The sequence below is a fragment of the Rattus norvegicus genome, chromosome 9, assembly GCF_021556685.1.
Source record: "Rattus norvegicus strain SHRSP/BbbUtx chromosome 9, alternate assembly SHRSP_T2T, whole genome shotgun sequence".
Classification (NCBI taxonomy): domain Eukaryota; kingdom Metazoa; phylum Chordata; class Mammalia; order Rodentia; family Muridae; genus Rattus; species Rattus norvegicus.
The window spans coordinates 128,841,000-128,868,514 of record NC_141542.1 but is presented as its reverse complement, the minus strand read 5'-3'; the positions used below and the strand labels follow the sequence as shown (position 1 = coordinate 128,868,514).

At 40.0% G+C, this 27,515-nt stretch overlaps 1 protein-coding gene across 2 annotated transcripts; it reads right to left on the bottom strand.

Moving 5' to 3' along the window:
* Positions 1-9,278: 9,278 nt before the first annotated feature.
* LOC134480626 (zinc finger protein 431-like) lies at positions 9,279-26,682 on the bottom strand. 2 transcript variants are annotated; one of them, XM_087569073.1, is made up of 4 exons: positions 26,559-26,682; positions 12,864-12,990; positions 12,612-12,672; positions 9,279-11,257 (listed from the first exon to the last, which is right to left on the bottom strand). In XM_087569073.1, the coding sequence occupies exons 1-4, from the start codon at positions 26,559-26,561 to the stop codon at positions 9,784-9,786; spliced, it is 1,665 nt and encodes a 554-aa protein (XP_087425199.1). In that variant the 5' UTR covers positions 26,562-26,682; the 3' UTR covers positions 9,279-9,783. The 2 variants fall into 2 exon arrangements, with proteins under 2 accessions (XP_087425199.1, XP_087425200.1); XM_087569074.1 differs by lacking the exon at positions 9,279-11,257 and adding an exon at positions 11,319-12,047.
* Positions 26,683-27,515: the final 833 nt, after the last annotated feature.

The following is a 27,515-nucleotide window of genomic DNA, read 5'->3' as shown; positions in this document are numbered from 1 at the left end:
CATGTTATTGATGACAGGAGTTGTGGGACTTGGTTATTTCTGTTGCTTCTGAGGATGATATTTTAAAGAAAACTCTTCCTCATGACTGAAGGAGATTTTGACACATAAGACATAGACCAGCAGCCGGTGTATCAGTGACATGTCATGGTGTCACTCTGCACATAGGTATAGGGGAGTTACAGATTGTGGATGTGGAGTAGGGTCTGTTGGTAGGTAGTGGTCATGAGAATCACAGTCTCTTATCTCCACCAGGATCTCTATTTCTATTTTTCTTCCACACCACTGAACGACTCATCCGCACTGTCATTACCTTCGTTGAAGTTTATGTTTTTCCTGTTGAACTAGTCTAATAGGGTGCAGCATACCTAGAGACATCAATTTTCTAGCGTCACCTAGTGTCCAGGACACCATAAGTAGGACACAACTGGAAGACAGTGCTGAGGGTGCCCCCTGGTGGTTTCTACTGAACCAATCTCATATAATGAGTTGATAAAAGTCTGAGAAAGGTGCTATACTGTGTACAGTGAATTTCCTTTACATAAATGTTCATGTGTGGTGCTTATTTTATTAGAAAAATTTATGACAGTTTTCATAATTAGTTATATATTCTATATAAATACATTAAAAATAAAAGATTGAAAGTAAAAATTAAATTTAAAAATGTTTTCATGATTTTTAGTTTTAAAAGAAAAATTGTTTCTGGGTGAGTGAATCTTTGAAGCACACTTCAGTAGCCTATTCCCAGTGTGATCAGGACTCTAGCTGGAGGACAGGATGTGCAAAATTGCTCAACTACATGCATTTTACATGACTGTCCTCCTACACAAAAGGGAATATTCTGATCTGTAGTTTAGGTGCTAATTAAAGCATATAGTTAACACACCCTCTTCTTCAAATAGGCCATGGAGCCCTATCTCATCTCAAATACATTTCACCTACCTTCTTAAGGAGGGGAGACAAAAATTCTTCTCCCTTTTTTAGCAAGGGTTTTGTATTTTTATTCTTAATACAATTTCCCAGTATCACTATATCCATAATTTAATTAATGTCCTTAAATTTAATTTTCCGATAATGAACAAATTTATAGTAGATCAAGATGAGTAGATGGGAGAATATGCATCACACTTCATAACAGTTTTCAAAAGCAGACTCTGTTAACTGTGAATGTGTGCATCTGAAAGCTGCTCTCCTAATTTGCTGATACAAAATTAATTGCTGAGCATACTCCAGAGAAATGACACTTTAAAAAAAAAAAGATTCATGTCATGTATCTAAGTACACAATAGCTATCTTCAGACACACCAGAGGAGGGCATCAGATCTCACTACACATGGTTGTGAGCCACCATGTGGTTGCTGGGATTTAAACTCAGAACCTCTGGAAGACCAGTAAGTGCTCTTAACCACTGAGCCATCTCTCCAGCCCTGAGAAATGACATTTTTTTCTTTTTTTCAAGAAATGACATTTTTAATGTAATGTTTGCTAGTGCAAATTTTATGAAATGACAGTGTAATGTGCTTCCTATGAGTTAGATGGTCAAGAAGCAATACTGAGCAGCCACAACAACATAGTTGACTTAATCTATGCTCAATGCATGTAAAATTTTGTAGAAATAGCACAGAACCCAGACACATCTTCCTTACACTGTAAATCAGCTTAGATGTTTTACAATACTCGATAAAATGTTGATTCTGAGAAAACACATTGAATTACTAGGAAATGATCTCAGCATGCACATCAAGAACCAGAATTCATTACCTGTTCATCAGACAACATTACCAAAGAGAAGCGGTGTAAGACTTGAGAGACCAATCACAGTTCATGATTCGCATGATGTAAAAGAACACAGGAGGAAAAGCTTTAAGGGAAAACTGTAGGACTTTTCTTTCCCTGCCCATCACTAACATAGCCAAAGGCACTTGTGTATTCTTTCTATGAACCTTTCAAACTCTGAATAGCTTGGAATTAAACATTTTGAAATCTAATAGTCACATAACAGGGATCTCTCTGGAACTGCTTCAAAGTGTCAGCAGCAGATCCCATGTTCTGATGCTCTGTTGAATGGCAAGGAGGTGGACATGGAGGATGGTCTAGAAAGACTGCCATGTGAATCTTAAGATACTCATCTCTACCCTGTCCAATATGTGTCTGCGTTTAAATAAATACTAGTGTTTAAATAAAATAAACACTGTGAGAAGCCAGAAGGAAGCACCTTGGAACCCCCTCTTACAGCTTTTCCTCTCTGACCAAGAATCATTGAATCTGTTAGAGCATCTCCTGGAGTCCTTGTCTGGCTTGAGAGGGCATTTATGGTGCTTTAAGCTCTAGTCCCTCTTGGTCATTTTGGTGCTTCTTATTGTCTCAAGTGAAATAGACTGCTTTAGAATTAATGCCTAGGCTTATTCTATATCCCTACAGTAATGTGCTTCCAGGAGCTAACAGAAGTGGAGGCACGGCTGTACCCTCTGAGTATACTCCTCAATATTGTCATCACCTTAGCAATTTCCCAAAGATTAGACAGTTAATTTGTTGCTCAGGGTTCCACATCCATGGATTTCTGCTTGAAAAACTTAGGCACAACACACACACCTATAACTCAGCCTTCAAGAGGTAGATGTAAGAGGATTTTCAATTCAAGACTACCCTGAGCTACATATGAGATTCTATCTTAATACATCACTGTCCTCATGGGGAATAAAGAAATGGGAAGGAAAAGTAGATATAGAAGGATATAAATGAGACAAAATGAAAGGAGAGTAGAGAAGGAAGAAGAGACTATTTATAAGATGTGATTTCTCTACCAAACACGCAGAGAACTATCTGCTTGTCACAATTTCCTAATAATTCAAGATATTTTCTTAGAAGCAACATTGTATTGAATATTGTAAAATGTCTAAAATAATTTATGGTATAAGGAGGGGTTGTCTGGGTCTTATGCTATTACTACACAATTTTACATAGGAGACCTGGCCATTCCTACATGTAATATTGATGAGGTGACCTGGAATAAAAGTCCCAAGTATACAGAGAACTGACTGCATGCTGACTGTAACAACACCTTATGGAAATTGTCAAGGTGATAATCAGAATCTAAGGGGAGAGTCATTAATACAGACGAGTCTGACCCATGTATGGTTAGAGAGGGTCAGTGTGAGGGAGATGGCACATAGTCAAAGAGTGATCACCAAGAGCCTTCCCATCTTGTCTCTTCAGTAGCCTGCTCTATGACAAGAGTTGTCCAGAGAGAAAAAGGAGGCAGAATCCAGAATCCAGAATAATTGCTCTCTGTTTTTTAACTTCTCTCTGAAGATATCTGTTGGGAGGCCACCTACAGGAAGTACATTAAACACCATCTACCATAAACCTGTCTGATCCCCCCTTCTGTGCACAGCAAGTGCCCATTACTCACAGGCAAAATAGTACTTTTCAAAGGAAGACACAGGGGGAAAGGTGGGATCCACCTATTCTGTTTGTCATGGGCCAGCCTATTTGTGGTTTGATGAAGCAAGATTTCTTTTCAAAGCAATAAAACATTTTTTTGCTGTGTGCTAAGAAGCAGAACTTTTGCTCAGTGTCTTCATTAACTTAAGTTTAGATACGACCATGAATAGAATCCCCATGATGGCACAGTGACTTTATAAGGACAAGTAGAGAAAGCTCATCATCACATCTGCCCTGTCTCACTAGTGATGCCCTCATCATGTTATGATGTAGCAAGAAGGCCCTAATCAGACACTGTTGCTGTGTTCTTTAAACCCCCAGTCTCCACAGTCAAGAGCCCAACAAACCTATTTTCTTAAAAAAAATTGACCAGGCTTTGGCCAGAAAATGAACTAGGATGGTAGTATCTTTTGTTTTATTTTCTTGTCAACTTGAGTATAGAAAATTTAAGGGATGTAAATAGAGATTTAAAGAATTTATTTAGGGCCAGTGAGATGTCTCAGTGGGTTGATGATCTGAGCTTTAGCCCCAGAATAGATATGGAGGAAGGAGAGAACTAACTTCTGAACGTTGTCCTCTTGTCTCTACATGTGCACTGTGGCACTCACATGTGTGCAAGTAGGTACATACACCCACACAAGTCAATAAATATTTTAAAGTTACTTTATTTTGCAATATTTAACTCAAAAATATTAATAAATATATTTATTGATTTAGCTACACTGTATCAAAAGCACATGTAATACTGTATTCATTCAGTAATATTTAATTATTCTACTTCGGTTTCCAGTTTTGTATTAACTTTTCATGTGACTATTGGCTATACATATTTTTATAATTTCTACTGTCAATGTTGAGCTTCTTACAAGCATTCTAAAGTACATGGCTTTTGGTTCTGACCCATTGAAGGCAGTGACCATACTAACTAGAAAACAAGTTCAAACCACAAGCTTCCATTGACTGGGAAATGAGTCAAATCATAAGCTTCTCCCTTATGATTGACTAAGAAATACATTTCTTCATTGATCCTATTATAACCTTCAGAATTTGAACAATTACCACTTTCTTAATTGATGTTTAAAGTTGGTGTACAGTGACTTTCAACAGTTCTAACTTTACACTGACTTATTAACCCTTTCTTAAGTGGATTTCCTTGTTTCAGTTTAAAATGATTTGTCAAGTGGCCTCTGTTAGCACCCTAAACTGACATTATTGAAGGTGTTTCCAAAAAGATCTATTCTCAGAGCTATCTGGTGTCTACTAATGGACTTAGTGCAGTTCTTTCTGTTTAGAAACACTGTACCCCTGATCTTAAAGAAAAAAAAAAAAACAAAAACAAAAACCAAACCTGCATTAAAATTTTGCCCTTGGTGGGGTTGGGGATTTAGCTCAGTGGTAGAGCGCTTGCCTAGGAAGCGCAAGGCCCTGGGTTCGGTCCCCAGCTCCTAAAAAAAGAAACAAAAAAAAAGGGGGGGTTGGGGATTTAGCTCAGTGGTAGAGCGCTTGCCTAGCAAGCGCAAGCCCCTGGGTTCGATCCCCAGCTCCGAAAAAAAAAAAAAAATAGAAAATTTTGCCCTTGGTAAGCCATTGGGCTGATGTGCAGCAGGGCAGGGCAGAATATGATAGGGGTGAATGGAATTTCCCCTCTGCCCTCTGAAAGTTTGCTGGAATAAAATGATTAAAATAAATTAAATGTGAGAAAAGTGTGTTAATGCATTATTGTCCTTAAGCACAGCCCAACATGGTTCAGAAGCTTTGGGTCCAGCTCTTTCTAGGGGGAATGAAAGACAGAAAATGTCAGGAAACAGCATGCTGGGAGTTTCTCTTGTTGTTGAGCTTTTTCGTTTTTTAGAACAAATAGTAAAAATCATTTAGGGAAAGTTGCAGGCTTGAAAACTGTACAATAGTTTGGGATAACATGTATTTGCTCTGCAAACTTGGTGGGTAATAGTGTCCAATATTTGAGAACCTCCCAACTGAGTCTCCATTATTACATCTGATACAAATCTGACAGAGGGACACTGTGCCTGTCTTCTACCTTTTAACTGCTAAATCACAACCTGTATTTTTTTTAAAACAGAATCTGTTGTTTGTGATAGTCCTTACTAGGTAATGTGATACAATTTTAAAATATGTGTTCCTTTTTTCAAGAGAAGCATTTTTGGGGCTGGAGAGATGGCTCAGTGGTTAAGAGCACCTGACTACTCTTCCAGAGATCCTGAGTTCAATTCCCAGCAACCACATGGTGGCTCACAACCATCTGTAAAGAGATCCGATGCCCTCTTCTGGTTTATTGAAGACAGCTACAGTGTACTTATATATAATAAAATGAATAAATCTTTTTAAAAAAATTTAAATAAAGAACAGGAAAAGCAGTTGTCACCTTGCCTTAATAGTCCATTTTATGTAATTTTGTTTTTAAAAACAGATAAAAAGGTGGGTTGGATATTAGCAATGCTCAGAGTTAGCAAGACCAAGTAAAAAGGGTGTCATTGAAACAACCCAAAATGTTAACTGCTAGAGTTGTCTTAGTCTCAATCTCTCATCATTCCTAATGATGTGTGTGTGTGGGTTAGGGGGGGATCGTGTTTACCAGTGCACACTTACTGTTGTCCCCTATCCTGCATAGGCTCTCTAATAACACTAACACTAGTGACACAAATAGTAACTAATGTTTATTTGGTGTCCATTAGGTGACAGGGCCTGCACAGTCTTACACATTTCACCCCTAGTTTTACAGTAATCCCGAATGGTATGTGCTATTTAGTCAGTTTTACAGTTGAAGGTTCTAAGATGCTGTGTAGCACTCTATTGGTCTGGGACTCAGAGCTGGAATCTGTGTCGCTCAATATTGAATGATAAGTGTTGTGTTGTTTACTGCTTATTCTGTCTCGAGGAGGCTCGCCATCCTAGGGGTAATAAACTGATATTTGTTACACAAAACTTTAGTCTAGGGGCTCGGGATTTAGCTCAGTGGTAGAGCGCTTACCTAGGAAGCGCAAGGCCCTGGGTTCGGTCCCCAGCTCCGAAAAAAAGAACCAAAAAAAAAAAAAAAAAAAAAAACTTTAGTCTAAATATCTAAAGAAGCATTCAGCATATATTCTTATGCCAGCATGAATTTAAACATCTCTCAACAGCCAAAGATAACACAAACATTTAGTGAAGAAAAAAAATCCTTGCATGTTGCAGGCTGCCACTGTGTGTGTGTGTGTGTGTGTGTGTGTGTGTGTGTGTGTTCATGTAACATGTACCCTAGCCTCAGGGACATACCTTAAAAAAAAAAGACATTTGAGGACAAAGGAAGCATCTAATGCTGACTTCTTGTGAAAGTACATGTGGTTAATCAACCAGATAGGCTTAAAATTTCATTCTGTAAAGTTTTATAAAGGAAAGTAAACTAAGTACTGCCTGGGGGTTAGTGCTGTGCAGAGCACTCAGGATTCTCTGATTCTGCCTTCTTCTCAGCACCTCACAGCCAACAGCCGCCTCCATTACACCAAGTCACTCAAAGGAGTTTCCTTTGAGATTTCAAGATACCTCAGAAAAGACCTTGGTAGACATTTTAATGTTACTTTATTTTCAAGATACAGCTATCTAAATGCACTGAAACCGTTAGGAAACTCACCAAAGTAGATTAACATTGCTGTTACTGAGTTGCAGCTATACAGGGCCCAACCTCCTTATCACTTTATGGCGATGGAGGACTTTTATTATTCTTGTAAAATATACATAATATGAATGTATTATTTTTATCTAAGTTGATAGTTGATTGGCATGAAGTACATTCACTGGATTGTGGGATTATGATTCCCATGCATCACAATTCTTTTACCATTTCAAACTGAAATTCTATATTCAATAAATACCAGCTCTTCACTTCTCCCTCTCATAGCCCTTGGCAACCACCATGCTGCTTTCCATTGCTTCCATTTGTTGTCTCTAGGCTCCTTGTACAAATAACATCATATAGTATTTGTCTCTTGGCAACTGGGTTATTTCTTTTTGTGTAAATTCCTTGGGGCATCTATGTTCTGGCATGTGCCACAGCTTTTCGTCTGAATTATGTTCCATTTGTATACAGTGTGTTCATATATGTTCATGCATCTCTTGAACAATTGTTGACCTCAGGTAATATCTACCTTGTTTTTGAAGCTGGGTCTCTCACATGAGATCAATAATTTAGGCTAAGCTGTCTTGACAATGAATCCCAGGGCACCAGCTCACTAGAGCTGGGTTTACTGGTAGAACATCATATGCCTGACTGGTGTTTAGCAGTTTTGTCATGTGCATGTGTGTGACTGTGTGTGTTCCTAAAACCAGTATGGATCTAAAGCTTTCAAAAATGTCTTAACACTTAACACATTATACAGAATAATGGGATTATAGGGCTTTCATGCATTAAGTAATGGACTTTGATACTATTCCCCCTTAATTTCTCTTGGGATTGCATTGAATCTGTAGATTGATTTTGGAAGTAGGGCCATCCCATGAGCATGCAAGGTCTTTCCATCTTCTAGTGTCCTCTTTAATTTTATTTAGTATCTACAGAATTTTCATTACAAAGGTCTTTCACTTCCTTGGTCGGGTTTAATTCAAGACATTTTTTGGGGGGAGGATATTTGACATAATTGATGTTGGCTTTGTCAAAAGCCTTACATGTCTATCAATTGATATGATTTCTATTCTTTCAAAAACAAGAGATTTGTGAAATTTATAAAATTAATTGACATATTGAGCCAGCACTACATCTCTGGAATAAACCAGTTTGATCATAGTAATTTTGTGATTTATTATTGAAGAGTTTGCAGGCATTTTTAAAGAAATTTTGCATGTATTTATGTTGGAGAGTGGTCTGTGTTTATCTGGTTTTAGTACTAGGCTAATACTAACTTCATAAAGAGTTTGGTAATGTAACCTTCCTTTGCTATTTAATAGCATACTTTGAGAAGCATTTGTGTATTTCATTGAAGGTCTGGTAATTTTTTTATTTGATAAATATTTGATCACTACTTCACTTGTACTGCTTTCTACAAAGCTGCTCCATTTCTTTTTTTTTTTTTTTTTTTAGATCTTCATGATTTACTTTTGGTAGGTTATATACATCCAGAAATCTACATACTTTATTTTAGAGTTTTCCACTTTATTGAAATAAGTGATTTCTAAAATGAGACCTAATGATTTTCCTGAATTTCATTAATGTATGTAGTAACAACTCTCCTTACCCCCCAATCTATTTACGTTGAAGCTGTTCAACTGGATTATTTTTGTATTTGAGGATTTTATGAATACTACATATCATTTTAATCCCTCCCTGTCCCACAACCAACCTCCTCCCATTTCCTTCCCCAAATTCACACTTTTTCCTAACCCCCTAACCCTAAACACCCCCAACCTAACCCTACCCCTCCACTCCCTAACCCACACCGCCCCCCCACCAACACTTTAACCCTAAACCCTAACTTTCTGGAACTAACTGCACACCCAACCACCCTATTCATAATCCCTACCCTTCTAACTCAGCTTGTTTCCAATAGACTCCTGGCATTTACTTTGACCATGTTTTTGACTTGTTAAGTATGTATGCAGATTTCAAAACACAAACACTTTACCACATTGAGCCCATTCATAAGGCTTTTCTCAAGAATGTTATTTTCTGGATTCACAGGGTTTCAGTGAATGCAAGTATGAATACTTTTATTATACTGAGAACTATAGAAATGTGCAAAGGCTTCACCATATTCAGTACATTCATAGTTTCTCTCTAGTGTGCTATCTTTTATGCTGTTTGTGTTAATTTGGGTTTTAATGCTGTGAAAAGATACCATGACCAAGGCAACTCTTAGAAAGGACATTTAATTGGGGGGAGGGGAGGTATACAGATTCAGAGGTTCAGTCTATTATCAAGGTGGAAGAAATGTCAGTGTCCGAGCAGACATGGTGCTGGAGGAGAGAGTTCTACATCTTGATCAGAAGGCAGCCAGAAGACTCTTCTGCCCTGGGCAGAGTTTAAGCATGGGGTCTGAAAGCCCATCCCCTCTCCACAGTGACATACTTCCTCAAAGGCCACATCTACTCCAAAACGGCCATACCTCCTAACACTGACACTTGCCATGGGCCAAGTATATTTAAACCACCATACCCTTGAAGATCACAGTAAAGGCTTTACTACACTGGTTACATTCATAGGGTTACTCTTTAGTATGTATGTTTTCTTTTATGTAGTTGGAGGTGGCTTGATTGTGAAAATGCTTTACCATATTGACTACATTCATAAGGTTTCTTTCCAGTATGAATTCTTTCATGTTGTCAAAGTTGATCATGAGAGGCAAAGAATTTACTAAATTACTTACATTCATAAGGTTTCACTGTAGTATGTGTTGCTTTATGTTTTCGGAGATAAGCGTTACATACAAAGGCTTTACCACATTCATTACATTTGTAAGGTTTCTCTCCAGTATGAATTCTTTCATGCCTTTTAAGTTTATTCTGACCTACAAAGGCTTTACCACATTGATTACATTCATAGGGCTTCTCTCCAGTATGTATTCTTTTATGTACTTGGAGAGAACTATGAGATGCAAAGGCTTTACCACATTGATCACATTCATAGAGATTCTCTCCAGTATGTATTCTTTTATGTACTTGGAGATAACTATGATATGCAAAGGCTTTATCACACCGATCACATACATAGGGCTTCTCTCCACTATGTATTCTTTTATGTACTTGGAGATAACCATGATATGCAAAGGCTTTACCACACCGATCACATACATAGGGCTTCTCTCCAGTATGTATTCTTTGATGTACTTGGAGATAACTATGAGATGTAAAGGCTTTACCACATTGTTCACATTCATAAGGTTTCTCTCCAGTATGTGTTATTCCATGCCTTTTGAGATGACTGGGTCGTGCAAAGGCTTTACCACATTGATTGCATTTGTAGGGTTTCTCTCCAGTATGAATTCTTTTATGTCTCTTAAGAGCACTGTGAAGTACAAAGGCTTTACCACATTGATTACATTCATAGGGCTTCTCTCCAGTATGTTCTCTTTTATGTACTTGGAGATGACTACAACGTATAAAGGCTTTACCACATTGATCACATTCATAGGGCTTCTCTCCAGTATGTATTCTTTTATGTACTTGGAGATAACTACAACTTATGAAGGCTTTGCCACATTGTTCACATTCATAAGGTTTCTCTCCAGTATGTGTTATTCCATGCCTTTTGAGATGACTGGGTCTTGCAAAGGCTTTACCACATTGATTGCATTTGTAGGGTTTCTCTCCAGTATGAATTCTTTCATGTGTTTTAAGAGCACTGTGAAGTACAAAGGCTTTTCCACATTGATTACATTCATAGGGCTTCTCTCCAGTATGTTCTCTTTTATGTACTTGGAGATAACTATGAGATGCAAAGGCTTTACCACATTGATCACATTTGTAAGGTTTCTCTCCAGTATGTGTTATTCCATGCGCTTTCAGATGACTGAGTCGTGCAAAGGCTTTACCACACTGATTGTATTTGTAGGATTTTCTTCCAGTATGTATTAGTTTATGCCTTCTAAAATTACAACGACGTTCAAAGGCTTTACCACATTGATTACATTTGTAGGTTTTTTCTCCAGTATGAATTCTTTCAAGAGTTTGAAGCTGAGAATCGTATGTAAAGGCTTTATCACGTGGCTTACATTCATAGAGTTTCTCTCCAGTATGTGTGCTTTTATGTCTTTGGAGATGACTATGTTGTGCAAAGGCTTTACCACACTGAGTATTTTCAGAGGGTTTCTCTCCAGTATGACATCTTTCATGCCTGCAAAGATAGATAGTTAGCACATGGGAAAGCTTTACCACATTCAATAAACTAATGAATCTTTTTTTTTTTTTAAAGATTTATTTATTTATTATATATAAGTACACTGTAGCTGTCTTCAGATACACCAGAAGAGGGCATCAGATCTCTTTACAGATGGTTGTGAGCCACCATGTGGTTGCTGGGAATTGAACTCATGACTTCTGGAAGAGCGGTAGGGCGCTCTTAACCGCTGAGCCATCTCTCCAGCCCCTAATGAATCTTTTTACCTGTGGAAATTAATTTTATAATTTGGTCTAATTGTAAAGAAGAATCACATCTTAAGGTTGTATCACTTTGTTTACACTCATGGTTTCCCATTCATTATGGGTTGGTAAAAGTGTTATTACATGGGTCACATTTGTAGCATCCTTTATCTCTATGAGATTTCTCATATATTTGAAGAGAAATGGAAGAGCTCCGAGCTTTACCACATTGAGTACATTCATATGCTTTCCTTTATTGTCAAATACACTACATTTGCATACCACATCGGCCAAGTGAATCAACACACAAACAGAAAGGGATTTCCACAATCCTAGTATTCATAGGGATTTTCTGCTAGGTGACTTTATGGATATATTCCCAATGAAGTTGGGAAACCAACTAATTATAAACTTGTATCACACTGAGAAAGTCTGCTCAAATGTGGACTACTACATATATCTTAATTGTTCTGGGGGGGGCGGCATTGCTTCTTTCAGTATCCTTGTCCTCACATGGCTTGTATCCATTGTGACACAGGATATAGCTGTTAAAATAACAAATAAATATTTCCACATTGCATCATTCATACAGTTTGATTTTTTTGTTCATCATAGACATATGGTATAAGAATTAAGTTTTCTCTTCAAAAACATTCTTGACTCTCATAAACTGTCCCTCTCACTTAAACTTAACAATGTTACTATATGAGTAATCAGCTTTACTATACTATATTTGCCTATTAGAAACATAAACTTATCACCTACTCTCTCTCTCTCTCTCTCTCTCTCTCTCTCTCTCTCTCTCTCTCTCTCTGTGTGGTGTGTGTGTGTCTGTGTCTGTGTGTTATGAGACTAAACAGATTGGCAGGTATACAGAGTAGCTGTAATGTGACTATGATTCAAATGGTAATATTTGTTAAGGCATTGTTTCCTTGTCTTCTTTCAAGTCAGACACCTGACATTGAGGTACAGGTATTTGTGAGAATTTAATAATCAATACACTTGGAGAAGTGCTTTTCTTTTTACACTGTTGCTTTTCTTTAAAAGTTCCAGGACATACTAACATTTCTTCAGAGGCATATTCATACCAACTTGCACATGAAAATTACCTTCCATGTCTTCTGAAACTTTGACAATGTTCTTCAATACTATGGTCTTCACAACTGTAACCTAAAATACAGTAACAGAAAATGAATGATATATTATTGGAAATTAGGCAACATTTAAGTTACTATCTTCAGTGAACCTGATCTTTTCACCTCATTCTTCTTTATTCTCAATTGACTTTACAGAAAAGCAACAGTAACAAAGGAACATTTGTTTCCTTATTTTAAAAACTGAAAGAAAATTCACTGTCTTACCTATAGCAGTGAGGTTCCTGTAGGTCTCCTGCATCACATCTTTGTAGAGACTCTTCTGTGAAGGATCCAGCAAAGCCCATTCTTCTCGAGTGAAGTTCACATGTACATCATCATAGGTCAATGCATCCTGAAATATCCCGTACATTAACAACAGAAACCATGATACAGATATCACTGTAAATGTATGCTTCTGGTGCTTCCCCCACTTATTTCTTGACCCAGATGTTCTAATGTTAATTACCAAATCATCTTAGAAGAAAACTGAGTAATAAGGTTCACCTCTGTCATTTCTTTGCTCACTGAGTAGGACATAGCCTTGCAAAAGAAATGCTAATTAATGGAGAGAGAGAGAGAGAGAGAGAGAGAGAGAGAGAGAGAGAGAGAGAGAGGAGCAGTACTAAGCACACAGAGAAATTGTATGAACAATTACTAACTGCAAAAAATATCAAGTGAGCATATAGGCTCATGTCTTTAATCCAAGCACTGAGGAGGAAGACGCAGGTATATCTGAGGTCTATCCAGGACAGCCAGAGGTACATATTAAGACCCTGTCTCCCCTATGAAAAATTAATCAAACAAACAAGAAAGATAGAAAGGACTCAGAGGTTTTTACTAGAGTTCCTACAAAGAATTAAATTCACTGCACTTCTGTATTCTTCTTCCAGAATCTTGAGATGGCCCAGTTTAAACTGTAACAATAATGAGATCTTACTAAAAGGGAATGAATGTTTAAACAGATACAAACAGATAGCTCAAAATATTGGCAATGTAAATGTTGATCCTAAATAAGCAACATAGGACAGGAGCTGGCTCATCAGTGAAGAGCTCTTGCTGGTCTTAAAAATAATTGCCAGTAGTTAGAAGGGAGCTTCATAACTATTGATTACTCCAAGTTCAGGAATTCTGAAGCCATTTTCTGACTACTATGGGGATTAGGAATACATGATGTGCATATTCATTCATACAGGCAAAATACACATATTCATTAAAAAAAAATCAACACAAACGCAACAGGTAGGAAAAATGTTATATACCTGCAATCCAATGACTCAGAAAGCTCAGGCAACATAGCCAGGCAGTATGAATGTCATGAATACATGCCACCTGAGAAACAGAATATGCTCTCTGTCAAATTTCAAAATTCATAACGTGGATGAAATCAACACAGCAGCATATGCTTGACATGTGCCAAAACCCACAGTCCAAACCATCAGCCAATAATATAAAAACGAACAAAGAAACAAAGAAAAAGCGGGGCATGTTGGCTGATATTTAATCCTGGCACTCTGGAGCCAAAGTCAGGTGGACCATTTCCGTTTGAGGCCACATGTTCTACATACCTACTTTCAGGACAGCCAGGGCTACATGAAGAAACTTTGTCCTCAAAAACAAAAACAAAATTAAAATTATAAAAAAAAAAACCTGGCTTCCAAAATACCTTAGCACTGAATAGCAATTGCTTCAACTGCATCTTATGTGATTTAGGGTTAGAGTCTTTAATGCTGAAGGCAAGACAACATAAGAAGGAAGCTGACTAATCAGGTACAACCACTACACAAGACACACACACACACACACACACACACACACACACACACACACACACACCACGCAGCAAATGGGTTGACTCTATAGACACCCAAATGTCATCCCCAATAACTAATCATCTAGAAAGGCTCTTCCTACAAAAGTTTCTATTTAGAGAACTGAGTTGCCAGAGCAAGGCTGACTCCTCCATGACAGGTTGTAAACTGACAGACTGGGAAGCTAGGCCTAAGTTTCTGTTTCCCAGAACTGGAAAAGGCCAAACAAGTCAATTCTAGGAAAACCATCCCTCACAGGCACAGCTAATCAGGAGCTTCCAATGACCCTAATAGCCTGCAGTCCATACACTCTTCAAATGCCCCAAATCACTTCTGACACTCTTGATTGCCACATCTTGTAAAATCAGAAAGCAAGTTATATCTTTCCAACATACAAAGGCACAGAATGGCCCTTCCCATTCCAGAAGAGAGGAATGTGTACATAGTGAGAGAAGATTGGACCAAAGCCAGAAACCCAGCAGGACAAACACCAAATCCTGCAGCTCTGTCTCAGACACAAGGAGCTTCAGATTCAAAAGGCTTAGATGGCTATATCCCTGCAACTTCTCATACATCTCTCGGCTTTGTTACCTCCACTTGCTATATGCAGCTCTCCATGACAGGTGTCTCATAACTTAGGCATCTCTATATCTTGTGGTCTCAAATGCAACTCTGGCTTCATCCTCAGATTCATCCCATGCACTCTCACAGTGTCCTCCCTCACTGGGGATCTCACTCTGCCAAACACAGATGGCTGGAACACTGCTGAACTGAAACCACGGGGGAAGAAGCCATAACCTTACATTTTCCATCTTTCTTATTTCCAGAACTTGGGTGCCACGCTTGGACCAGTAGTAGCAGGTTTTATATGAAGTTCCTTCCTGGGTCTAGGAATGACTTTGCCAACTCCCCCTTCCATTAACTGAAGGCTTAGCAGGAGGGACTGTTTCCCTTAATTCACCTTCTTAGGCTTCCAATCCTGAGCAAAGTCCTTCTCTTTAATGGTGATAATCTCTTTGAAAATTCATGCCTCTGTCTCAGCATTTGGCTGCCATGGGTAACTTCCCAGGGCTGCTTTTCTCTACAAACCACAGACTTTGCATTTATTTCTGCTCAACTTGTTGTTTTTTTCTTGTAGTCCAGAATGAGTTACTAGTAATAATCATCTAACAGATTCAATATTTCACCTGAGAAATATAGCTAATTGTTTTTTAATTCTGCCTTCCTCAATTTATCAGAGCATGGGCGGAATAAGAAAGACTTGGGGTCAAAATACCACATAAATGACCTCTAGCTAAATTTTTCATGGAGTCTATTTTCCACTGAAATCCTATGACCTCAACTTCTGACTGCATTACTTGCATGACTCCAGTCTTCCAGGTGCTACAACAACAGCCGATTAAGCTCTGAATACAGCTTTCTATGCTGTTTGCCATCTCAAGCCCTGATATTTACCACTTTCCTCCAAAGGAGAACATTTCTAGTTTCTCTAGTTTCTGTCCAGCAACAAAATAACCTTTTTTTTTTTTTTTTGTTCTAACTTGCTACTTTCCTACTTTGATTCAATTCTCTAACCAAGAGCATCTCAGGAAATAAACAGGTTCACTTGTTTGGTCCAGTCACATGACAGCCATAAGTTCTGGAGCTTAGGATAGAAACTCAAGCTTCAAGAAAAGGAAAAAACCATGAACAATTATTGTTTCCTGCTTGGTCACTGTCTCATACTTACCCAGCTCTCTTACCCAGCCCAGGCCCACTTGCTCAGGGATCCTGCCACCCTCAGTGTAGAGCCTTACCACATCAATCATCACAACACAATCTCTCACTGATACAGCATGCAGACATTTTGATGAGGGCATGCCCTCAAGTGAGAGCCCCTCAGATGATTGTAGGCTCTAAAATGTTCACAACTGAAGCTGACTAGGACAAAAAGGCAATAATATATCAGAAAGTGTAAAAAAAACCCAAATCAAATATGTTAACAATATCATTTAAGTAGCAAAAACCAACAAACAAACCACACACACACACACACACACACACACACACACACACACACACACACACACACACAATCAAAATTAATGATTACGAAAACTGGAAAACACAGATTTGCCAAGAAATGAGGAGAGGCAAGCCTTTAGAAGAGGACACTAAAACTGTTTCCCAAACTATCAAAACTTCAAGAAACTCATAACACAGTAAATTTTCAGAAGATAAAGGAGACAGAAAGACAGACAGAAAGTGTTTTAAACATGAACTACAAGAGTGTAATAACAAATTTATGAAATTACAGGCCAATACTCATCCTGTGTATTCTGTTTCTCATCTTTGCAAATAAATAAATAAATAAATAAATAAATAAATAAATAAATAAATAAATAAATGGGATTAGCTTAGCTGTGGCAAAATCCTAGTGAATTGGGCATAGTGGCAGCCTAAGGAATGGGAAAATATTTTTTTAAAGAAATCCATATCTTATAGAGGCCTAATATATAAAATACATAAAGACCTCAAGAAATTAAACTTTCAATGTAAAAAATTCAATTAAAAAATGGGGTAAAGGGGCTGGAGAGATGACTCAGCGGTTAATAGGACTGACTGCTCTTCCAGAGGTCCTGAGTTCAGCCACATGGTGGCTCACAACCATCTGTAATGGGATTTGATGCCCTCTTTTGGCTTGTCTGAAGACAGCTCCAGTGTACTCACACACATTACATAAATAAATCTTTAAAAAAAAGGGGGGTATAAATCTATACAGAGAATTCTCAAAAGAGGAATCTCAAAAAGCTGAGAAATACTTAAAGAAATCATTATCATCTCAGCCATCAAGGAAATGCAAATCAAAACTACTTTGAGAATCTATCTTGCACATGTCAGAAGGGCTAAGATCAATACAAGTGACAAGTCATGCTGGTAAGAATGTGGAGAATCGGTAACAACTCTCCATGCTTGTAGGGTGCAAACTAATACTGCCACTATGGAAATGAGCATTTCCTCAGAGTCCTGGTGCCTCAGAACCCTGAAAATCCATCTATCTCAAATCACAGCTATAAAGCTCTTGGCATCTCTCTAAAAGGTGCTCCACCCTACCACAAGGCCATTTGCTCACCTATGTTCATAGCATATTTATTCATACTTGCCAGAACCTAGAAACAACCGAAAAGTACCTCAACTGAAGAATGGGTTGAAGGACCCTAGTTCTTATTGAAGCCTAAGCGCTGTCAGGAGGCTTGGCCTGGTGGAAAGTAGGTAGGTTATGGGGACCCTAAGGGCTTTTGCCAGCTTTACATCAACTGCCTCTGGTGAAGATTAGGGCACGACCCAGCTTCAGGCCTCGGGCCAAGACTAGGACAAGTTCCATTCTCCACCCAGAGTTCCTGGGAGAAGCAGGGACATTCTTGAAAATCCTGCAGAATGTACTGAGAGTAGCCTTATCCTCTGGTCTCAGATAAGAGCTCAAAGGCATGCCATATAAGTTTGAACTGTAAACCTGCTAATGTAACCTGTACCTCTGAAAGTATAAAAACTGCTTGTCACAGCCATTGGGGTCACCTTCCAGTCCCTCGCTACGAGGGGCTGATTGAAGGTTGACCCCGACACTCCCGAAAATAAACTCTTGCCTTTGCATTAAACTCCATTCTCATGCCTCACTTGGGGGATCTCCTGGTAGTTAAGACTCACTTTGAGCCCTATGGGGTAAACCAAAAATGTGGTACATTTATCACTCAGCTGTTTAAAAAGATGCCATCATGAATTTACAGGCAAGTAAATGCAACTAAAGAAATTACACCCAGAATGACAAACATGGCATGCATTTACTTACAAGTGGATATTACCTATTAGATAAATAATAATCCAACCCAGAGGGGTTAGTTAAAGAGGTGGACTCTAGGGAGGAAGCACAGATCTCTTTCTACAGGGGAAATAGAATAATTTCTGTGAGTAGACCAGAGTTTGATGGGAACAGGAGTAGGGAGGATCAGTTGAGGGGGATGCAGGGGAAAGTACAATGCAGGAAGAAACAGCTGGAATTAGGGGTTATTTGGGAGTTAGTATAGAAATCCAGTACAATGACAACTTCCTGGATGACCAGGGTGACCCTAATGAAACTCCTAGTAATGGAGGATATGGAGTATGAACTTACCATCCTTTGAAACCAGACAGGGCTTCGATGTTGCTAATAAGTTACATTTGGTTGAGCTGTTGGCCAAGGAGGTCCCTTGAGATCCTTCAACAATCCTTGCTGATGCAAGGACAAACTTTTCTCTCAGATAACTGACAGCAGGGACTGATCATTAAGGACAAATTCCACACAGTTCACTGAATTCAGAGGTCAAGCTAGTACAGGCTCGGAGCCTTCACCCCTGTGTTCTAGTCTCTTTGAGGAGAGAAGGTACTCTACAGGCTAAAAAGAAGAAAGAGAAACCGGGAAACCCCACTCTGCCCCCAACACCCACACACACCTACAATTGGTCCTTCCTAAGATGTGCTGGGGCATGATGGTAACAAACGTGTTTGAGTGGCCAACCAATGTTTGGTTTAACTTGAGGCCCTTGATATGAGAGGGAACCCATGACTAACACTGACTGGATTTCTAGGAATCTTACAGAAACTTAAATGGCAAGCATAGAGACAGCATGTGTCTATGCCAGGTCCTCTGCTGATATGTTATGGCTGTTAGCTTGGTGTCTTTGCGGGACTCCGAACTATGGAAGCAGGTGTAACTCTGATTCGTTGGCTTGATCTTGAGATTTTTCCTATCAGGTTGCCTTGTCCAACATGAAGGCTTTCACCTTGTCTTTTTCTATCTTGTTTTGTCTGTTAGGTCTGCTCCTTTTTGAAGAGGACATTGGTGGGGGAGGGGGTGGACCTTGGGGAAAGGATAGAAATGAGGGGTAGTTGGGAGTGCAGGTTGGGGAAACAGTGGTCAGGATATATTATATGAGAATCTACCCTCATATAAAAACTTAATTCAATATTGTTTAAATGAAAGGCAAAGAAGGGAAGCTATAGTGAACGAAGAAAAGCAAATTCGTAAAGATAGGGGCAGCAAGATTGTGATACATACAGTACTTGCTCTATTTTTGTAGACAGTGACTATCACATATGAATGTAAAAATACCTGGAAGGCTTACTTCCTCCTTCTGATAATCTAGGCCTAGTCATGGAAGCTTATAGCTTCTGTACAATCTGATCTAGGTCTAGAATGACGGGGCGTAGGCATGGAAGATTTAACAAAAGACACAGACTAGGGTCATTTGTGCTAAGAAAATGCCAAAGCTTTACTGAGGTTCACAGAATATACACCCCAAGTTCACTGGGTGGAGAATTCCAGGAAGCACAGTGGAAAAATAGGTTATGCCCTCAGGTGAAAAACAGGAACAAAATTCAGGAACTGGGTGTTACTGCCCAGGTGCCAAACAGAAAGATCAAGATGTTCCTTTGTTAGGAACTAAAGCTTCCACATGCATCAGCAAGGCTCAGCACTGGGCAAACACTGAGGGGGCTTAGTAGAGTTGGGCACTTGAATGTTTTGGGCATCAGAGACTTAACTGTTAAATAATCACCCTTTCTTCTTCTTTTTGAACTCTGGCTGGTCAACTGTGCTCTTCTAGCTCTTACTCTTCACTCTAACCAATTCAAATTGCTTCTTTCACTTCTGACTGATTGCTGTGCTTGGCCTCAAATGAACTCTAGTAAACTGCTCTCTTCTCATTCTCTCGCTCATTTTCTCTTTTTCTGTCTTTAGCCTGCCTCTCTCTGTAAAATTCTCCAGGTAAAACTGCCCCCTCCTCTTACCCTCTGTGCTGCTTCCTCTTATGTTGCCTCTTTTCCCTCTTCTCTTGAGAGTTGGGCATATCCTATTCTGTCAGATCTTTCCCTGATTCATCATTTTTTCACCCACTCAATTATACATTACTTACGAACATGAGCACTTCCTTCAAAAACGATGTTTACCTTCATCATTTGAGAGCAAAGGTGTGTACTAAGGGCTGAGCCATACCAGTTAGAAACAGCTCCCCTCCTAACCCTGCCTCCAGCAAATTGGACAGTCTCTGGGTTCACAATATGATCAAATACTCTGTAACACAGGAGTTCATGACAAGCTCATCTTGGGGCCAGTCTACATCTGTGAAATCAGAAGTTTTGTTCTCAGCAATGTGAAATATATATCACGCAGGAAACAAAAGCAATGACTTTCTTGTGTTGGCTTTCACTAGTTTGGAGTGCGGGATTACAATGCTTTTCATTTCATTCCAAAGGAATACTCATAATTGTTCTTAAGAAAAACTAATGTTTCAATAACTATTCAAACAGAAATAAATGAGATGTTGCACAAAATCGCTACATGAACTATATTATGCATTAAGCCTAAATAAACTAATGTATAAAAATATTAAATGTTTAAACACTTTCTCCAAAGCAAAAATGTAAGTGTTACCATCTAAGTTACTGAAGGCAGAGAAAGCAAAGAGCCAAGTCAGTTATCTAAGACTTTTACATGTTTGTTCAACTCTAATTTATCATTAGTATTTAAACTCAAACGAAATAGTCAATGTGGTTCTTTTTTTCTTTTTTTTTTTTTTCTTTTCATTTTTTCGGAGCTGGGGACCAAACCCAGGGCCTTGCGCTTGCTAGGCAAGCACTCTACCACTGAGCTAAATCCCCAACCCCTTCAATCTGTTTCTGAACCTCGTTTTTACTTCTTCATGCAGTATGACTCATTGGCAGAGGGCTCTCATGCCATCCAAATAAAGCCACTTTCTGCATTTTTATAGCATACTACAATAGCACATTTGCTTCTCATCTACAACAACTCTTGCTACAGAAAGCTTGATATTTCATTTCTCTTCTCCACATAATGTTCTAAATAAACATTAGGAAAAAAAAACCTTTGAAGGAGATTGTTTCAGCTGGATTCTCTGCTTTCTGCCCTTCTATAGGAATTTGGCGGGAATTTGACCATGGACTAGGACTTAGGAAATAGGTTCAGGTAAGAATATTTTCATTTGCGCTAGTAACATTCCTTTTCTCTTGTTAAACTAATGAGCCCCTAGAAACAATGATCACAGGTCTTTGTGTCTTGTTTGTTCCTTGACCTAGAATTGACCTTATTATTTGCTTGTACTAAAAATGGTAGAAAAGCAGACTGGGAAAAATAAACCCGCTTCAGCCTCAGCATTCACTAGAATCATGCTATATATTGTCTAATTGTCTTTTTCCTTTCAATCCTCACTCCCTCCCTTGAGACCCTGTTGACTGACTGAGTTGACTTGGTCACCCTTCATTTTCGAGTGCTACCTACAATGTTGACAACATGGTTCAAGCTCCCATATCCATCTGATAATAAGAGTGCATTAAAGGTTAAAATTATATGGGAGAAAGAAGTGGGTTGATAATGCTTAAGCTATAATTACATGCTGTTTTATGACAATAAAGCACTGACTGTGAGAGTCTTTACAAGTGCTTAATCCTTTATCCACTCCTTTAACCCAAGGCACCCTAGGTCGCCTAGAGGTACCTAGCTTGTCCTCAACAAATGAGCATTGATGTTATTTTCATATTTAGGCAAGTATGAATACAACTGCAAGAAACATGAGCATTCTGGAACGATTTAAAACTAATTTCAAGTGCATGGAAACTATACTGAGAAGACTGCTGGGATCCATGGCAATTCTGTCATTCTCATGAGAAGTTAGTGTTGGTATGAGGAATCGGCTTTATGGTTGCAGGTTGTCTCCAAACCCAGCGATAGCAGTGACGTCACCCAGAGGTGAAAAGGGACCTGTGCATCTGTTGTCATATATTTCCAGTGTCCTCCTAGTCCATCTCCTACCCTCACCTGCAAGAGGTTATGTCCCTACCCAAATAAAAAGCCAACCCCTCCTGACCGTCGCCCCTTCTTTCTCTTTTCCTCCTTTGTCTCCTCCCCTCCTTTGTGCATCCCCCATCCCCAGCACCAATGAAAGTCTCTCACGTGGAACCGTACTGGCCAGGTGTGGTCTGTCTGGGCACGAGCCTCGATTCCTATACAACACTCCGTAGGATGGGGATTGCTTGGGTGTAGGTATTATGTACACATGTATCAGAATACATATGTTAAGCATGCACAATTTTATATCAACTATAGAAACACAGTCTTAACTAGTTTTAGTAGGTATCTATGGAAAATCCCAACGTACTGCTATCAGACTTTAGTGCTAAGACACAATCCTGTGTCACATCCAGATTTATTGTCCAATTCTGGACCATGCTTTATTTTCACTCGTTTTGCTTTCTCAATTAAGTCATACTTATAAAGACCTATGTGAGCCTAAGGATGAATTCTGTGTCACTAAAGTCTACACTAAAGTCCTCTTTCTATGGCTTTGGACATTATTTCATATCAGTTTCAGTTTCGCACACATACTATATAGCTTGCTAAATGAATTATTATGGAGAATATCTTTTACCAAGTTATATAACTGTAAACAACACCGTTATTGTTAAAAAAGGAATGTTGGGTATGTTCAATTTGCAGCAAAAATTCAATACAATCTAAAGAAAACGTCTAATAATATATAACAGGACAGCTGATTTCAAAGCTATTTGCCATGTGAAAAAACGTCAGAATCATCAACAGGATTATGAAGAAAAAGTACACATTTTGGCACAGTATAGATCCCATCTGTACTTAACAAAGAGCTATAACAATCAAAAGTTTTTGCACATTAGTGAAAAAATGAGATGTAGAGAAAAAAAGGCAAGAACATAAGCCCCAAATTATAGTCAAGTTTTAATCAAAAGACCTAAGGAAACTCAGCCAGGAAAAATGAACTTGATCAATATTACCTATGATTGCATGTGTATTCAAATGGAAAAAACACAGACTTCCCAACTCCAACAAAAATGACTCAAACTGACCCCTAAACTGCTATATTTCTGACCCTCCGGCCACTACTGACCCCACACTCTCTGTGTGGAGGTGGTAAGAAAGGAGGGTTATGGCTCTGCGGCTCCCAATGCCCCCGTGTGATCTCACACAAACCCAGCCCCCGAACCCACACACAAACGAAGGTTGAAGAATAACTTAATGTCTGCTTCCACATGATGCCATGTGGATTTTAGTAATGATGTACAATCTGCCCCACCCACCTACACCCCACCCTGCACACCTGAGAAACCTCTGCATCTCAGAAACTCCTTTTGGACTCTGGAACTGAATTTCCCTGAATCACTCCATTCACTGTGACTGCTGATAGTGGAAAGGTAAAAGGGTTTTAACCAAGTATTGCCAAAGGATGATTCTCATAACCTCATCCCTATATTCTGTGCATATTTTGGAGAATTGTTTATTAACTTGTGGCTTTGCTTTCTATGGCGCTGTGGGGCATAAACATTATGAAAAACGAACTCGAGGCAGCTGTATTAACCAGCAGTCCCCCCAAATCTAACTCTTGGCTTTGCATCTTCACTACCCCCAGCAGAGACTGTTCGACTCACGCTGCTGGGTCGAGTACAAGGAACTAGATTCAAGGATCTTTTTCTCCTCCATCCTTGTTTCTCTCCTATCTGGTGTTAGGGGGTGAAACGAGGGTGGGGGGGAGGGAGGCTGAGGAGGGGATTAAAAGTGGGGAAAAAGAAACCACAAAGTAGCAAAGACCAGCAAAGATCCAGTTAGCTGGGTCTAAAATGCTAAAAGAGGATCTAGTCTAGGTAGATTTTACATTCCATGTATGCTGTCACCCTTAAGTTTGTTTTAGGTTCAGGTTTCAGGTTGTTTTTTTTATTTTCTCGGAGCTGGGGACCGAACCCAGAGCCTTGTGCTTGCTAGGCAAGCCCTCTACCACTGAGTTAAATCCCCAACCCCCAAGTTTTTTTTTTCTTAAGATTTATTTATTTTATTTATATGTTAGTACACCGTGGTTCCCTTCAGACACTTCAGAAGAGAGCATCCCATTACAGATGGTTGTGAGCCACCATGTGGTTGCTGGGAATAGGATCTCTGGAAGAGCAGTCAGTGCTCTCAACAGCTGAGCCATCTCTCCAGCCCATTTTTTTTCCAGGTTAAGTTTTGAACAATTTAAACATAAACTGGAGGCTACAAGTCTGGCCACTTAGATAGGCCATTACACAGCAAACATTTCCGGGATGTTTCTTAAGCACACCAGTGCCCTAAAACAGTAGGTTAGTGACAGTGTCCTAAGTGGAAGGTCTCAGATGAAGAAAAACATAGGAAAAGGAGAAGCTAGAAAGTATAAAAGCTGGGGTGGGGGTGGGGGTGTCTTAAGCTGAGACATTAAGAAGAATGTCACCTTGTATATGGTTTATATGAGGGAAATGGAAAGAAACGGGAGACATCTATGAAGTCAGCAGAAAGATTAAACTATGAAGTTAGCAGAAACATTGTATAATAGGACACACTCAGGAAAAGTCTAATCAAACAGTGCTGCACAAGGAACTCAGGGTATTTCAAAAATATTCCTTACCAAGCCTATAGTGGCCATGGGACCCATAGCCCCACATGGTGGGAAGTGTTGTTGTAAAAATGTAAAAATAAAGAGGGTATTGTTGGTCTTTTATCCCACTAGGTATCTTGGGAGAAACACATCCCAGCCGTACACTTTCCTACACTCAAACCCCCACATAAAGAACACACAACACAATAATCTTAGATCCAATTGGTAAGGTAAAATTGCCGACTTAACCATACACAGCCCGGTACCATCCATCCCTTAGGAACATTGATAACAACCTGTAAATACACAGAGCAGAATCTTAACATCACCTGCCATGGCTTCTCCAGCTTTCCTCTCTCCTCCTCTCTGTCCTGGTCTCCTCTCTCTTCCTTTCTGTCCTAGTCTCCTTCTCTTCTTTCAAACTTCTCTCCCGCCCATCCTTCCTTCTCCTCCAGTGACAGGCCTCCTTCTATCCTGTACCTGCCCCTCACCTGTACTTTACAGTTTCAATGGGGAGGTGGTTTTGGTGAAGTCACCTGAGTTCTGAGTAGGTGACTAGGTAGCTGTTCTTGGGGCAATGGAATTAGCATCAAAATACAGAAAACTTCAGGGCAAACCACAACAGGCAAGAGTTGTTTTCTCAGAATATTAAGCAGCCCCTCCCAAATGCCCTGGCCCAAGCATATTCCTGGTTTTAGGGGAGCTGTTTGATCTCCATACCCAGGGACCCAGGGAAAGCTCCCAAGGACTAGGTCCTAGATGGTTACTGGTTCTGGCAAGCATGTCCCTGTGTCTCAGAAGGAGATCAAACACGGGGACCTCAGGAAAAGGAGGGAAAGCTTAGCTTGTTCAGGGCAGCACTCAATAAAACAGTGTTTTGTTGTTGTTTTACCTTTTCTAATGATTGTCACCGGGTGTCATCTTCCCCATGTGGCAGAACTATGCTTTTCTCAAGAAGAAAACTAAACTTTATGGCACACCAGGCCTCACTGTTGACTGTGATCCTGTAATGCCCCACTGATCAGCTTGTTAGAGGCCTGCTCTTTGATATGGAGATGGGCCTAGTGGCTGGTTGCAAATCAGGGTCTGGTGCCATATTTCTGGACAATCCTGGTGAACAAACTTGTGTATCCTAGCATCCTAATCTCTAACAGGCCTGGTTAGCTTACTACTTACACGTGGGGTGTTTTGCAGGCAGTCCTCTCTCAGCTAAATTCTACATGGTGTGCCTGGCTATCTCCTAAACTTTAGCAAATCCTTTACATCATCAATTCTACTCTTACATTACAGCTTGATATTGGACTGCTACCCAGCACATGAGATGCCTTCCACAACCTCCACAAAATAACTCCAAATGGATCTTACACCTTAATGTTAAAAGCTAAGAACAGAACTGTACAAACCAGGCTTCTGAGTTTGGGATCACGCCAAGGATCTTTCCATACACAAGCGAAATGCTCTGCACAGTTGCAGCCCCTACAGGGAAGTTATTCAGAAACTGCCGCTGGCTCCAGTGAGTGGCTAAGATCTCACGGGTAGCCGGCGATTCCCACTCAGCCCCAGGAAGGACCCACCACACCAGCTCCCACTGCTCATCCCCTGCCTTCTGCCCGCCCGCCCGCCCGCCCCCCACCCCGCTGCCCCTTTGTGTGCAGTGACCCTGTGCTCACCATGTCGCAACTTCGGAGCTTGCCTGAACATGCCTCACAGAATCCAAACACAGGACACAGAACACAGCAGCCAGGACCATTTAAGAAGGCTTAGCTACTACGCGAATACTACACCACGGCACCCGGAAAAGCCCGCCTTCTCTTCTGACTGGCAGGTCCAGTTAAGACTCTGATTGGCCAGTCGTCTTGAGTGACTTGAGCACTTCCTTAAGGGTTAGAGTGAGCTGAAGGTACAGTGAGGATTCACAGTTCCAGACCCAAGCATCAAGCCCAGGGCCAGACCTTTTCCAGATCTACAGGGATTTGCATTTCAGTAGCACTTGTGCCTGTCCTCCAATAGCCTACTCATCTGTCTCCCCGCCCAGCCCTAGGAAGGACCCACCTCGCCAACTACCACTGCCCAGCTGCTTGCTCCTCCCTTTCGTGGGCGGTGACCCTGTGCTCACCGGGTCCTCACTTCAACCTGCACTCAGCTCACAACATTCAGTAGTCTCTTTCCCTTCCTCTTCCTGGAATCAAGGTATACAGCTTGCATAATCCCTGGTACTCAACTTGCAGTGGTGTTATTAATCTGTCCCACAAGTGGAAGGGTGCCCAAGATATTAACACTTAAAGGGAGATTTGAGAAAACAAGAGTTTTCTTTGTGGCTGTTGGGATTCAGACCTGACAATCAGCTGACCTTCATATATTTAACACACCAAAGCTGTCTGGGCCTCCAGGTTCTCCCAGCACTCCTCAGTCCCCACCTGTAACAGGGCCTGTCTGGCATACCCCACCTTGTACCTTGAACCTTCCAGCACAGGGGCCGAGTTTTCCCTTCCCCAGAAGCTCTTCCTAAATAATCCAGAAATTTTGTACTCTTTGTCTTTCTGTTTCTCTCTCCCTCCCCCTCCCCTTTCCACCCTTCCCTCTCTTCCCTCCACTTTCCCTCTCACACCCCCTCCCTGCCTACTGCA

Coding starts and splice junctions, on each gene's coding strand:
- LOC134480626 (XM_087569073.1), bottom strand. Junction 12,673..12,863: donor CAGGAACCTCACTGCTATAG/GTAAGACAGTGA, acceptor ACTGTATTTTAG/GTTACAGTTGTGAAGACCAT. Junction 11,258..12,611: donor AGTTTCAGAAGACATGGAAG/GTAATTTTCATG, acceptor CTATCTTTGCAG/GCATGAAAGATGTCATACTG.